The sequence below is a fragment of the Tauraco erythrolophus genome, chromosome 20 (genome assembly GCF_009769465.1).
Source record: "Tauraco erythrolophus isolate bTauEry1 chromosome 20, bTauEry1.pri, whole genome shotgun sequence".
NCBI lineage: Eukaryota > Metazoa > Chordata > Aves > Musophagiformes > Musophagidae > Tauraco > Tauraco erythrolophus.
Genome location: NC_141484.1, coordinates 288,454 through 302,869, shown reverse-complemented (window position 1 = coordinate 302,869; position 14,416 = coordinate 288,454). Strand labels below are relative to the sequence as shown.

Sequence of the window (14,416 nt, the reverse complement as noted above, 5' to 3'; positions counted from 1 at the left end):
CATCAGAGGCTCTTGATTATCCTTCTGCAATTCCTCTAGGAACGCCGGGGTCACAGGAGCGCTGCTGTTCTCCCAGCAGCCGCCCCGCGCTGTGGGGGCTGTCTGTGGGAGGGGGCTGTGATCAGCCACACTGCAGAACAGGAGCTCAGTCCTGCAGACCCAAAGCCCCTTGAGCAGCGGCACAAGCCCTAAAGGGATTTAGGCCAGCGGCTACGATACGAGCTGACTCACTTTGCTCATTTGATCTGGAGCAGTAATACTTTTACCTGCTGTGGAAGGCCCTGCTGTATTTTGAGCATTACTGAGAGCATGTGGCTGTGAAGATATCGAGCACCAGTCCTCACTGTCTCCTTAAACTCTTCCCTGTCTCTCTTTTACTTATATGGGAACCAGTTATTCTTGTACCTCTGAATGCCAAAACCAAATACAATTTTTTTTTAAAAAAAAAGCTTCTGCATTCTTAGTGCTGTTTTGGAACACACATTTCAATATGCAATGTCGAACCCTCCCCGCTGTTGGATCAAAGCTTTCCCAGGTAGCCAGTTTTGGTATACATTTCCCTAGACTTGGTCCCTACCCTAAAAGTCTCTTAATTCTAACTCTAAAAGCCCCAAAGAAAATTTCTGATGTAGTTTCAGAATGGTAAAAATAAAAACCACAACACAGAAGAATTCCTCACTTACCTACTGGCAGCATCGCTGACTCCTCACCTGCAGGCCAGTTCTCACTGTGCCGTTCCCAGTACCGATACGGGATCGTCCCAGGAGCTCTGCACAGGTGCAGGGGTCAGCCCGACCCAGGGCCAGCCCAGCCACAGCCTTAAAGCCCTTCTGGATGGTTCAAGGCAGCCACCAGCTGTGCTGACAAAGTCTGTAACTGTCTAACTGGGAATTATTCGCGACCCTCCTGCTTGGTAACAATCATAGCTGCTTCGTACCATTGGTTGTCCGTATGTTCACGTAATGATGTGACACGGGCAATGAATCGCCACTCGGTGATAGATGCTGTGAAGAGGAGATGGCAAAGGAGAGTGTCTGCCCCCGTTCGCGATCTCAGTGCCCAGTCCTGCGGCGGTCGGGGTTTGTCCGGGCAAAGGACGCTGCTGCGCCTCTCCCGTGACCCTGCCTTGCGCTGTGGCTGGGGACTCCGACGGGCCAGTCTGGGAAGCGCCGACGGGCAAACGCTCCCAGACCCCGGGCAGGCCGCCTGTTCGCCACACTCGGCTGCCCGCAGGGTCTGCCGGCACCGGTGCTGCTGGCAGGTGGGACCACCACCCAGATGTGTGACCGCAGCAGCTCACGCTGCCGGGAAGCAAGCCTTACGCAGTCTCCGCCGGGATAAGATGGGCTTTGGAGGCGACGCAGCACGTATAGCTTCTGGCTGCTCGTTCCCACCCCTCTACCCTCCTGCCTTGCTCTGACACAGTTTGCCTGCACGGCTGCTCTGCGAGCCCATCAGCGTAGTCATCTCCGATTTAAAAAAGAGCAGCGGAAAACTTGCACCTGACAGGGATTATTTTTAACCTGGAGTCATCACTGCTCTGATTTACACTGGAGATGTGCAGGGTTGTGTTCACCCAGCAAGGGCATTGACAAAGAGCAGCCAGGACCAGGGGGCTGGACAGAACTATTTTAAGCCAGTGTTGCTGCTGCAAGTCACTTGTGATCCAGCTGTGGCTTAAGAGGACAAAGGGAGCCAGACACAGGTTACAGCAGGACTGCTTACAGTGAGTGCATCACTCCAGCAGCTCACCAGCAGCATTTGGTAGGACAGGGATAACTTCACAGGAAGATTTGCATGATAACAGTACAAATTTTGTGAACGTTAGGGTAAAAACGTGCCTACCTTCAGGTCCGTCACTGTGTTGTAACCTCACTGTCTCTTTCGAGAAAATCTCTCTCATTTTCCTTAAAAAGACCTCTGGCCCTAAATGTAGAAAACATGCATTGGGTTGGGGTGGAAGTTACACAATTAACATCACAACAACCAGGAAATGCAGCAAGAGAGCCACGGAGCTGCAGGTGAACAGCTCTCACCTTCAGGTCCTGCTCTTCCTGATGCTGCGACATCCATCCTTTACTTCTTGCAGTTTTCCAGACTTTACTGGCAGTGTGTTGCCGCCTGTATCGTGGCACGTCCTGTAAAACAGAAGGGCTCGTACAAGGCAAAGCTATTGCTGCTGTCGGACTCTGACCCATCCTGCCTGGGGACACTGCTTTGCCCTCCCTGTGCAGTCTCAGCACTCCAGCTGAAATCACACTCGTCCTTTTTCTTCTGAAGCCGTAGCAGGACCCTCTCTAGAACCACACCCCATACCACCCCCCGCCATGCTCCCCATTGTAGCATCTGGCTGTGACTGAACCACACTGACTACATAAGGAAAAGTTTATTCCATACTTACTATATATACAGCCAAGGGGCTGTACTGAACTCCGCAGTCACAGGAGAAGAGTGATTTTACAGTTTATAACCCACTGTGTTATGGCTTACCCTGTAACGTGCTGCATCACCTCCCATCTGACCAGGGACCAACGCCCCCACGAGCAGAGGGCGAGGGGACCCTCCATGTAAGGGCACACTTAGGGACAGCTGCTCGCAGGCCCTGGTGCCACAGGCTGATCATCACAGCCCCCACCAGCTGCTCTGCACACCCTGACCCACCAGCAATGCCTGGGCTGAGGGAAGAGCTGGTCCTTCTGCTGGGCTCCTGCTTCATGGGAGGAATGGTGCTGCTCCAGAGACCTCAGCACCGGGAGGCAGTGCCAGCAGAGGACAATGGTCCCCAGAATGATCAGCAGGTAGGAGCAGTGCACCGGATGGACCACTGCCTTCTGCTGGGGTGGTGGGTTTGAATGTGCTGGTCTCCGGGTTCTGTGGATCCCCAGGGCCTCCGGGCGCTGCCGGCAGTCTCCTTTCCCAGCATCACACAGACGTACTGTCAAAGTGTCTTTTTTAAAGATTCTTTTCTTTTAAATTTTCTTTTCACCATAAAAACATGTAAGCAGATATTAGATAGAAGGTCATGAATTAGAAACCCACAGCTTCTTGTAGCCCATCACTTCAGCTTGTTGCACTGCTCCTTTGAGACCCTGATCTGCTGAACAGGGAGGACCCTGCCTGCAGTTGAAGGTTTGTTCTGAAAGGAGATCCAGAGCCCCAGACATTTGCTGGTGAATGGCACGGCAGCTTTGCAATAAACGTTAAGAAGCTCATGTACCCACACATCAGACCAGTGGCTCCTAAATGGTAAGTCACAGCACCTTACAAAGCGAGACATTGATCGGCACAGACAAGACCACGCTACTAAACCCTCCAGATTTTTAGCCTGGGTTTCGTGCGAGAGGTGTGCTGCCAGGAGGACAGAGCAGCAAGGGCTGGCGTCAGGGGCAAAGCTTGGTCCGCTGCTTCATGGCTGCAGCAGAGCCCGTGGAACTGAGAGGAAGCAGCAGCAGCAGCAGCAATGCTGTCCCACTGCTGCCACCACCCTCTTGCAGTGTTTTCTCAGTAATGATGCTGCTTCCATGGTGCTTGTCCAAGGACTGGGGCACCTTTCCCCACCGCAGCCCTTCTCTGCCTTTCCTCTCTGCAGCGTGGCCCTTCCTCCTCGCAGCTGCCCCGGCCTCGCATGGCGCTCCGGCTGGTTACGACGGGCAGAACGTCATTGTCTGTGTCTCCGTGTCCCAGCGGGGCTTGCTGTGCATCGCTCGCTCAGCGCTGCAGCCCTCTGCCGCGGGGGCTGACCAGTGGGTTCTCTGGGTGTTTCTCAGGCCGTGTGTGCCAACAGCGATTCCTGCAGCGAACAGGAGCACGGGGTCTACCCTCCAGCTCGTGACTGAAACTGCTCACGTGCCCAATGCCCACGTCTGGACCTGTAGTCATGCAGTGCAAATACAGACGTTCTACTATCAGCTTTTGACTTCTTGGTTGCCTTTTAATTCTGAGTCAATCATGTGATGCTTTTGGAGACAATTTTTCCCTCTCAGAAAGCAGCTCACCTAGTTGTAAGATCTGAGAGCACAAACACACGGTACTGAATTCTTCCAGTCTTGCCCTTTTTGCCACTGGCTTCCACGCAGCAGATGTCACTGGGGGTGAATTTAGACGTGCCAGCTTTACAAAGCCTTGGGAAATTTGTATTTATTGCACAAGTACAAGAAGGATAGAGCTGGAAATTATTTCCTGGGTTACAGATTCCAATTTCCAGCTATGACTTGCAACCACATTGTATAATTTTTCTAAGAAATCAGCCAAGCTCCCCTTCACAAACATTTCTGAGATTTCTGTTACACATTTTAAAGGACTGTTGCAGAGGCACGCTAAACTACAAGAGTGATCCCTGGACTCCCTGGATTTTTTCCTGTGCTTGTCAGGAAAATAAATGTCACGTAACCCCTCTGAACATTCTTTGCCTTTTAGAAATTAACCTTTGAATTAATGTTTTAGATACAGAGGTAACTAGCTCTGCAAAAAGTACTCAAAACTTCAACAGTGGCATTTACACTTTACTGTTTCCTGGTAGAAATACATCACTGGACACAGGCTGGGGCACTGGCCTTATCTACAGCGGCATCATCTCGTGTACAGCCATCCTGTGAACAACTGACACACAGAGTAGTTTCCCCTGGAGCTCCCAACTGACAAACTATTCCAAGCAGAAATTCTGGCTACGGCTCAAGTACCAGTACTTCGATCGACTCCGCGTGACTCAGCCCTCAAAGGAATCGCATCTTCCTGTACGCTTTTCCAAGCATCATCTGCACTGAAAAAGCCTCTCAACTTAGTGGGATGGAAAATGTAATCAGAACAGTTTTACTTTTATACCCAAGCCATTAAAACATAAAGGATGTCAGAAATCCCCAGATTGATCATAGGGAAACTCCACTGACAGTTTTCCTGCATTTCAGTTCTGCTGGGAGCACCATCTTCTCTTTAGCTACTTTTTATCTCGGATGTGTATTAAACCCATCTTGCAGAGCAGGACAGCTGATTTCCTGTGTGGTACTGCCCGACTGCTGAAGCCCATGAAAAGTAACCAAATGGCTGCGGTTTCGTTCATTTTTGGGTTTACTCACCCAAGAGAACGCATCTTACCAATAGCACTACCATTTTAACCTGGCAAGACCCATCTTGAAAGTGCATGGAATTTTTCTAAGATGAAGTCCTCATTTTCTGTGGTCTACACACTGTGTACCCATTTACTCAAATGCCAAAGCAGGCAGTACCACCAACTTCAGAGGAATGGAGCAGAACTACGCACCTTGTGCAGGTTTGTCTACACGAGCTGCCGCACGCCACAGTGCAAAGCTCTTCTGCGGCTGCCCGTGTGCTTTCCTTCCCAAGGAACCACCTCTCGCTCTCTCCAGCTTCACTCACGTCTTCCCACTCCCTCCCTCGCTCTGCTCCCATTACCATCAAAGGGGACTCTCCGTGTTCTGAGGCGGGCGTGTTCTCAAATGACAGGAAGAACAGAAATATGTTGGTGCTTGTCTGGTGTTCTCTGCCTTTTATGTCCCAAACGCTCCCCGCTGTAAGACAGGCCAGACGGTCTGATGGCACATTTCTCTCACTAGAACAGAGGCCTCTGCTGCATCTTAAAATGCAAAGCCCTGGAACACCTGGTCAATCACAGCCACGCTGGAAACGCTGTGCAAGTACGTAAACATCAGATGCTGGGGGAAAATCTCTGTACTTAGACCTCGTATTACAACCTCTTCATCAGAGCAACAATCACAAAGCGTACTGCAAGAGGAACACAGAAGTCTATTACAAAATGTCAGTACCACCCTCAGCCCTCTCCCAGGCACAAGTGATCATAAGGATAGCCCATCCAAACGAGCAGCATATACAATTTTACAAAGACATATGTATGGTTCTCTGATGAGCCCTTATAAATAGCGTTTTACATATTAAAATAAATATGTCCACGTTGCCAAAGTAGCAAGAGGTTTCTTCGTTATTTAAAAAAAATATGTTACAAAACAATATCATTTATATTTCTTGCTTAGTTTAAAAAAAGTAATAAAAAAGTCATTTTATAAAATAATACGAAAGTAAATTGAGTACAAGAGTGTCCATCCCTAGCAGGTGTCCTGGGTTTGTACGCTATGACTCCTCGTGAGATGCTGACCTCCAGGAAGTCAGGTAATCGTTCCTTCACTTCTAATCGGACAAAAGAAATCCAGTGCTTGCTTTTTTCACCACTTGTATCAAGTCTATAATGTAAAATTCATGGCAAGGGAAGAAGTCCTAGATGTGAGGAAGGTTCCCATTGCAGCTATTTATGGCTTTGCTACTCCCTGTATCAGATGGCCTCGTGTAACACAGGAAGAGGATGTGAATGGCCAAAACTGAGCCCTGGAGTTTGGAGGTAACGAGTTCCAGTCAAAGAGTGTAAGCAAGAAACTGCTTTTTTTTTTTTTTTTTTCCTCGACACATCCTAAGTGTGCAAGAGTGTGGGAGCACGCGGGTGTGTACAGGTTGGAGCATGCCTGGGCGTGAGCGTGCATCTGCCTGCATAAGCGTAAGGAAGAAGATTAGAAAGTGTGGGAGAAGGGCTGGAGTCTCCTCCTGATCTAATCTCTCTGCCCCTCTGAACGCCCCTTCCTAGTTGCCACTGCTGAGCATCCCCAGAAGTTTACTGGGCTCCAGGCCCTGCTGCTGTGCCATCTTCTGCACGTCAAAACCCATGTGCATGAGGAACTGGATCACATTCATCTCCTGCCCTGTGAACTGGTCCCTGATGGTGGGGCACGAGGGGTTGCAGTGAGGCCAAGGGCAGCTGTCGATCAGATGAACTGGGCAGCCTTTCAGGGGCGCCTTCCCATTTTTGTTGCTCTCATGTAGGCTCCGATCCCAACAGTGCAGGGCGCGGGGTAACGACGTCCCCTTCACCTGGATGTCTGTCCAGTGACTGAAAAGAAACCGTACAGATTGCGTCAGAGCTGTCAGGCTGTCAGATCTGGTTAATTCCCCTACTGTCTCCCTGTTGACTTTCCACAGAAATCTGCAAAAGCACTCACTTGCGTGTAATGATCTCGTGAGACAAACAGGCAGGAGCAAAGCTGGCGCTAAAGGAAAAATGGAAACATGCATTAGGCCTTGGAAGGACAAAGTAACTCATGCTAAATAGAATCTTCTCGACTAGGTAGAGGGGGGAATTTTTGCTGCCTCTGGCAAGATTTTTAAAAACAGCATCGACTATTATGATATACCCAACTGGAGTGGAAAGTATCCGGAAGAAAACAGGTTCCATCCTGCCTAACAGCACGTGTTTGCAACAAGAGACTCCTGAATACTTGCTCCTGCATGAAACAACTAAGGCACGTTAGCGATTCCTCCTCTGGTGTCTCATCAACCTCCAGATGTTTTACGCTCAGTACTCCTCAAAACATCCCTGTGAGGTTAATGGCTGTGCAATGGCAAGGATTCTCAGACCTCACCTTGGAGGTAGGAAAGAAAAAAACCACGTTCCTATCGATAGCAAAGGGTAGCAGATAATTATGAAGCTGGAAATTACTTTGCCCTTATCCAGAAACAAAAAAGGCAAGATGCTTGATGTAGACTAACGGTTACCAAATTTACAACACCCCTTTCTGCAGAGATCTGAGAAATGCTGCTAGGATACTGGACAAGGATGTCTCTTAGAAATAAACGTGCCAGGTTTTCCTCAATGAAATACTTACGTTACATCCTTCAAGGTGTTTCTCAACTCCCTACCCAGATTCTGGATGTAGAGCCACTGCCCTTCCTGAACAGGCTGACCAGTGAGGTGTACATTGTCTACAGTAAGCTGGGCCTCATCAAAGAGCCATTGGACAACAAAGACTGGACCTAGAAGACAAAAAAAATTGGAAAAGGAATTGCTCTGAGTTAGCTGCGGATCCAGAGGAACCCCTAGAATACATTTCATGTCTTTCCTCTGATACTTACACCGAAGAGTGGGGTAAATCTTATATCCAAAAAAGCAATTCCATTCCTCTCCCTCTTTAAACTGCAGCTTACAGCGCTCAGGAACAATGCCATTCCAATACCTAGAAGACAAAGCAATAACAGAATGAAAGTTATAGCGCAATCTTAAAAATGGCCTTTCCATATCCCAGTCTATTTCTGTTCTGGTTACAGTTCCAACTTATTAACAGCAGAGTTTTTTCTTGGCTACATTGTCCCATCAACATATTTAAGAGCATGTATAATTGCATGCATTCTTTTGCATGTCTAGATTTTAAATTATTGTCTCTTTTCCAAGACAATAATTGAAAAACCACTGACATACAAGATAAATACTCTTTAAGTATGAAAATGAAGGAAAACAGAGAAGGAAGACCTCTTCTCCACACTCTAACCTCTTATGAAAGTATACTTTAGAGCATCTGATTGTACCTTATTCCTCTTCTGATTGCTTCTGTTGGAGCACACGTTATGGTATCGATACAGTCAGTTCTGCGATACTGTTTGTTATCCAGGAACCATCCAGAGTCTGCCAAGCCTCGAACCTGAATCCCTTGATAACCCATCTCTTCCAGCTGCTCTGCCACTCGATCCACATTCAGGAGCACCCCTGTCCCTCCAGCACTGCAACGGCAATGTCAATACTGCAGTCACGAAGCACACACGGCTGCTGAACGGCGGGCGAGCATCTATCCTCTCACAGCAGTGAAACTATAAGCAACTTCATCTATCCACAGGACAATCCACTACTGACTTGGTAGTCACCAGCTTATTTCCTTGCTTTACACAACACTCAGAAATAAAGCCAGTGGTGAGTAACAATCTGATACCTCAGAAATCAAATCCTGTTCTTGTTCTTTCTTCTGGGCGACACATACGTTTTATGTTGTTTGCGAGGGGTTTGGCTGCTCAAAAAACGAAAGCCTCTGAGGTGAGACAAATTCACCCTTTGCAACGTCTATAGCACACCCGTGTGCAACATATGCTGACTGTACCATGGCTTTCTGCAGCTCAGCACGATTCTGAGCACCTGTGTCAGGCAAGCTTGATTTTTTAATTCCCATGTCCCAAACCTATTCGCAGCTCATGCAGTGGGCCAACAGGAGCCAGCAGTATTAATGCAGGGAAGAACGAACATATTCTCTTCCTCTTGCAAAGCTTTTACCTTGTTGCTATTTTCTGCATTTTCTCCTAAGTATACTTGGACTAAGAGCTGAGGAAATATCATCCCCTATTGTACCACTCAAAGGAAAAAACTGAGACGAGAAATAGGGTTTGCTGTTCTAGTGTTACTGTACTCCTGGAAGAAGTTTTTCAGGAGCTGCCGAGACCTCCTCCCTAACACTTCATACTGCGGAAATCTCCTGTCTTCACTGCAGGAACTCTTGTAAATACCTACCTGCTTCCTGCTAGCAGCAACACTTTTGCAGTGCTAAGACCTTTTCCCACCAGCTCCTTTATAACCTCCTGAATGATCAGTGCTCCCATGAAGGCATATTCATCTGGAAAAGAGAGTTCAGTGTCAACAAAACTGCTTCCTGTCCAGGCTAAGACTTTTGCTTCCTCTCCACAAATTCTTAAGAACCTTATGAAGGGATCGTGAACCTAAAACCAGGCCCGTTTTCTCCACCTGTATCGAGTACATCTAACAACAGATACTCCCCCCCGACCCTGCACAAAACTTGCTTCCCTGAAAGGAAGCGCCTAGACAGTGAACAGAACACACAAGGACACAAGCACTCCCTCCCACGACAGTGCTTAGCCATCAGCAAACTTGGAGAAGGAAAACAAGAGCAAACATGGAAGGCACAGAGACCCCTTCTCTACACGAGAGGAATATGTACGCCTTCCTACCACCTGGAATCTCAGTTCCAACTTACTGCATCCCTTTTTTCCCAATTCATAAAGCCAATTCAGACAAACAATGTTTCAAAAAACGTCACACCTACATAGACCGCTGCTTCCCGGGCACCACCAAATGGCAGCCATCCGGCAGACCAGGCAGACAGGTCTGGTTTAAGGCCAGAACTCACAGACCAACTCAGAGAAAAGCATTAACATTCTGCCTTTTCAGTGCCATATCACAGAGCATCTTAGGTCAAATTCGTTCATTCACAGCAGTGTATATCAACAGCAATTTCACCCTCTGGTCAAAGAAAACTCTTCACCAACAAACGAAAGGAGAACTAAGCCCCTAAGTGTTACTATAGACATTACTGCATCCCAGACCCAATCCTGCTGAAATTGGGAAACCCAGACAAGTACATGATGCAGAACGATTCATTTGCATGAAATCCAGCTTAATCTGGAAGAGGACTCCTTTAAGCAGACTCCCAGAGTTCCATCATCATCAAAATGACACCATGTGGCAATGCAGGTATTAAGACAACAATTCTTCGTTTCCCAAAAAAACCTGGAGACAGCTTTAGCCTGACACATGACAGCTCCTTTCAAAGGCCAAATATCCTCCTGACAGAAGTCTGAAACTAAACTCACTGCACTTGTCTCTCAGATCAGCAAAACTAAAGTTGCATGCAACAAACCATGGTTCCTCAGCTATACCATTTAATTTGCTGTGTGCTGGAACCTGGAGATTCATCTAAAAGGAATTTCATTCCTCTAATCCTTGCATACTGCACCAGTGCAACATCTCTGCAAGCAGTGGCTCTGAACTATGTCAAAACAGCCTGAGCTAAAGAGATCAGGATGTTTTATCTGGAAGTAGCTTGATATTCTTTCCTGCCCTTCAGCAAGAAAAAGCCTGTTCCTCATTCACGTAATTTCACAGAAGTCTGGCCATATCCTTTAATGTGTGATGTCTGGGGCAGCAACAGCCCATCAGCAACACTCACTTTTCTCAGACTTGGAAGAGGCACCACTCCAAACATCACTTGAGCAATAAGGGATGAATCTGTAAGAGAGAGTTGTGTGAGTACTGATGTTCCTTTGACGTGCAAGGAGGGGTGAGGATAGGGTCAAATAACTGGAAGAAAATTAAACCCTGGGGAAGGGAAAAGGGAAGTTTCTTGTCCAGTCAGACAACATACCTTCTTGCACACCAAGTGACAATTATTAACCGTCTTGAATTTTCTCCCAAACACTGGTAGTTTTACTGAGTTAAATCAACAAATAATGTGTCCTTTATCAATCTAATTGCAGCACTGAACTCAGTGGACAGAACGATGGGCCAAGATTTCAGTGCAGGGAAACTCTCCGTGCTTCAGTATTTCACATGAAAAATGAGAAGACCTTGTCCATGCAGTGTAAATGCTGACTGCAACCTCTGGAGGTTTTTGCAGGAATAAGGTTATCTTCCCATTTTTGTCTCTGGCTTGCAGAAGGCAAATTAACATCCCTCTCTTCTGCTTTTCCCTCCTATACAGATGCATATATAAACCAGTGTCTTTCTCATTTCTCTCCTTCGAACTAGAAGAGCCGCTCCACATCCCGCTCAAATTGGCAAGTGTGTAACACACTATCAGCCCACCACTTACAACAGTATTTGCCACTTCAGTTACTTGAGAAGGCTCTCTAAGCTATCCCTAGTTTTTCTTCATTAGATCACCCCACAATTCCCAGGAGACTGGGCTTAAGCTTCTCCAGTCCCTGCCAGTGCTACTTGTTAGAGAGCTGAACTAGAACAAATGAGGCAACATAACAATTTCCTCGTGCATGTGCTAGTCTTAATCTGTCTTTGTAGCATCCTTGCTGGCCTGCAAGGCAGGAGACACTGTTTAGGTATAAACCTATTTCCCTTCGTTGTCCCTCCTTACACCATGTTTGCATTCCACCAGTGGGGATTTTCTTCTGGCTGTGATGACAGGATCCCAGTTCCTGCAGATGAGCACAAAGAAACAAGAAATATACAGATGATGGTCTATGACTTCAGAGAAACCATATGAGCCTCATGCAGGATCTCTGACCACACAGAAAACAAACATCCATGATGAAAAACATTGGTAAAGGGAAGTGGAAGGAACATTTCTAAATGTGCCCTTAGGCAGATGTGACTTTCAGAATTTGATTCATGCTAGAGATGAAGCCTGTCTACAAGCCTCTCATAATACAGAAAAGAACCTGTGACACATACTTAAAATTAAGCACTTCCCCAGAAAACAAATCCCAGCAGGTGAATTCCAATACATGCAATTATGGGATTTGTGTGTACGACAGAGGTGAGGTTCAGATATTCAGAAAGCCAGAGTACAAGCAGTGAGAATGAAGAGAGAAGCTCAATATTTCTGTGCTGACTCAGGAGCCCAGTGGTCCAGAGGATGGGTATCTGGGGGGCTAATTCCACCTCCCGCATGACATCAAAAGATGCTACAAGTACTTTATGTACACACCAAATGTGTGCTTTCACACAGAGAATCACCGCAGCTGGTTACGGGACATTATGCAATTGCAAGGGGGGAAAAGGCGGAACCACACAGCTCCAGGTAAAAGCATGGACACTTCTGATTTCTCCGTATGCACAGAAGGCAAGAACCACACATCCAGTGCAGCGTGCAAGAAAGTGCATCTGTCCTGACACATTACGAGGCCCAAGAACAGTCCTTCTGACAGGATTAAGAGCCTCTTTGAAAAACAGAAAACTAAAACACAGCTCCGTGACGTGAAGATCCCAGCGGGTCTGTGAGCACATGCATGCATTTAAAATAAAGTGAACGTATCGAGAGTTTAAAAAATCGGCACTGTCTACCGGTGCTGACACCACTTCCGGACGCATGTGCACACCCGTGCTTTGTAACTTGCTCGGAGAGCAGAGCACGCTTGTTGGGGCATCCTCCCGCAGGAGCCAGCGCCCATCGGCGCGCTGAGGCTGCGCCAGCGCCCGGGCACGGCCCTCGCACGGCGGCGGCCACCTGCCCGCGCGGACGCGATGCCGCGGGCGGCTGCCCCGGCTCGCCGGGGGCTGTCCCCGCGGGGCGGAGGGGGGCGACTCACCCACTCGGGTCGCGGGCCACTCGCCGGAGCTCATCAGCCTGCGCATGGTCTCGTAGCGGCTGTCGCAGTTCTCCCTGCTGAAGCAGTACCACCCTCCTGGCGGGGGGAGGACAGGGCTCAGCCGCCTCGCCGCCCCGCCCGGCGCCGGCACCGGGCCTGCGGGCGGGGGGGGCGCCGCTGGAGGGGCGCGGGCAGGCGGCGGGGCCGAGGGGGCGGCAGGAGCGGAGCGCGCGACAGCCCGCGGGGGGCCGCCCCCCCGCTCCCGGCCCCCGCCCGCCGCAGGACGGGCCGCCCGCGCGGCGGGGCGCGAGGCGCCGGCGCTCACCTTCCAGGAACAGCAGCCAGCGGCGGCTGCCCTTGGACTCCTTCAGGTAGTAGCTGAGGACAAACAAGCAGGAGGCGGCGCCGCGTCAGCGGGAGCCGGGCCCGACCGCAGCGCTTTGATGCCCGCCAGGCCCGGGGCGCCGGGGCCGCGCCGCCTGTTTGGACGGAGCGACGGAGCGCGGGGGCGCCGGCGGAACGGGCGGCGGCGGCGGCGGGCGGCGGCGCTCGCGCCCGCCAAGACAAGCGCCTCGGGCCGCCGCCGCCGCCGCCCGCGAGGCGCTCGCTGCACCTGTCGCGGCCGCGCCGCGCGCCGCCGCGCGGTGGCGCCACAGCCCTCGGGGCCGCGGCGCGGGGGGCGCGCGCGGCGGGCCGGGGCAGGGGCAGGGGCGCGCGCGCGCGCGGCGGGCCGGGGCCGGGGCTCGCGTCCGGGGCCGCGGGACCGGGGCCGCGCGCCGAGCGCCAGCGACCGCGCCGAGGCGCCGGCGCGGGGGCAGTCCCGGGGCGGAGCGGGCCGGCGGGGTGCCGTGCCGGGCCCGGGCCGGCGGGGCGCGGGGACTCACCCGGCCGGGCTGCCGTCGTTGCAGGTGACCGAGGCGTTGTGCAGGAGGTGCAGGCGCAGGTCGTGCGGCAGCGCCTGGGCCGAGCAGGGGTACAGCGATTGCGCCAGGCTCTTGACCTGCGCCATGAAGCTGTCCATGTTGCCCTCCACGGCGGTGAAGTCCAGCGGGAAGCTCTCGGCCGCCGGCGCCTCGCCGCGCTCGCGGGCCGCCGGGCCCCGTCGCCGCCAGCCCTTCCTGCCCTCGCCGCCGGGCCCGGCGTGCAGCAGCCCCAGCAGCAGCAGGAGGTGCACGGCCGCCGTGCCCATCGCCGCCCGCCGCCACCCGCCGCTCGCCGCGGCAGCAGCAGCCAGCCCCCGGCGGCGGGCAGCGCCGCCCGCGCTCCGCCGCGCCCCGCCGCGCCGCCCGCGGGGACGGGGGTCGGCGGCGGGCGGCGAGGACGGCGCCGGCGGCGCGGGCTCGGCGGCGCGGCTGCCGGCGCAGGAGCCCGCCGCCCGCTCCCAGGCGGCGAGCATGACAGAGGGGCACGGAGTGCGCGGGGAGCGCGCCGGGGGCGCCGCCAGCCCGGGCGCCGCGTGGGGCAGCAGCCGGCCAGCCCCCGCCCTGCCCTGCCCTCCGCCCCCTCGGAGCGAGGCGGAGGG

General features: G+C 51.6%; 1 protein-coding gene across 2 annotated transcripts; it reads right to left on the bottom strand.

Moving 5' to 3' along the window:
- Positions 1-6,603: 6,603 nt before the first annotated feature.
- NOTUM (notum, palmitoleoyl-protein carboxylesterase) lies at positions 6,604-14,290 on the bottom strand. 2 transcript variants are annotated; one of them, XM_086624186.1, is made up of 11 exons: positions 13,779-14,290; positions 13,112-13,272; positions 12,895-13,071; positions 11,721-11,781; positions 10,800-10,858; positions 9,347-9,449; positions 8,380-8,571; positions 7,930-8,030; positions 7,683-7,830; positions 7,020-7,067; positions 6,604-6,910 (listed from the first exon to the last, which is right to left on the bottom strand). In XM_086624186.1, the coding sequence occupies exons 1-11, from the start codon at positions 14,288-14,290 to the stop codon at positions 6,604-6,606; spliced, it is 1,869 nt and encodes a 622-aa protein (XP_086480312.1). The 2 variants fall into 2 exon arrangements, with proteins under 2 accessions (XP_086480312.1, XP_086480313.1); XM_086624187.1 differs by having other exon boundaries at positions 12,895-12,990; positions 13,220-13,272.
- Between the last annotated feature and the right edge of the window lie 126 nt (positions 14,291-14,416).

Excerpts from the sequence above, each read along its gene's own strand:
- NOTUM (XM_086624186.1), bottom strand. The coding sequence starts at position 14,290 with ATGCTCGCCGCCTGGGAGCGGGCGGCGGGCTCCTGCGCCGGCAGCCGC. Across the intron at positions 13,273-13,778 it reads AACGACGGCAGCCCGGCCGG|CTACTACCTGAAGGAGTCCA; the intron begins GTGAGTCCCCGC and ends GTTTGTCCTCAG. Across the intron at positions 11,782-12,894 it reads GTGGCCCGCGACCCGAGTGG|GAACTGGGATCCTGTCATCA; the intron begins GTGAGTCGCCCC and ends GCTCATCTGCAG.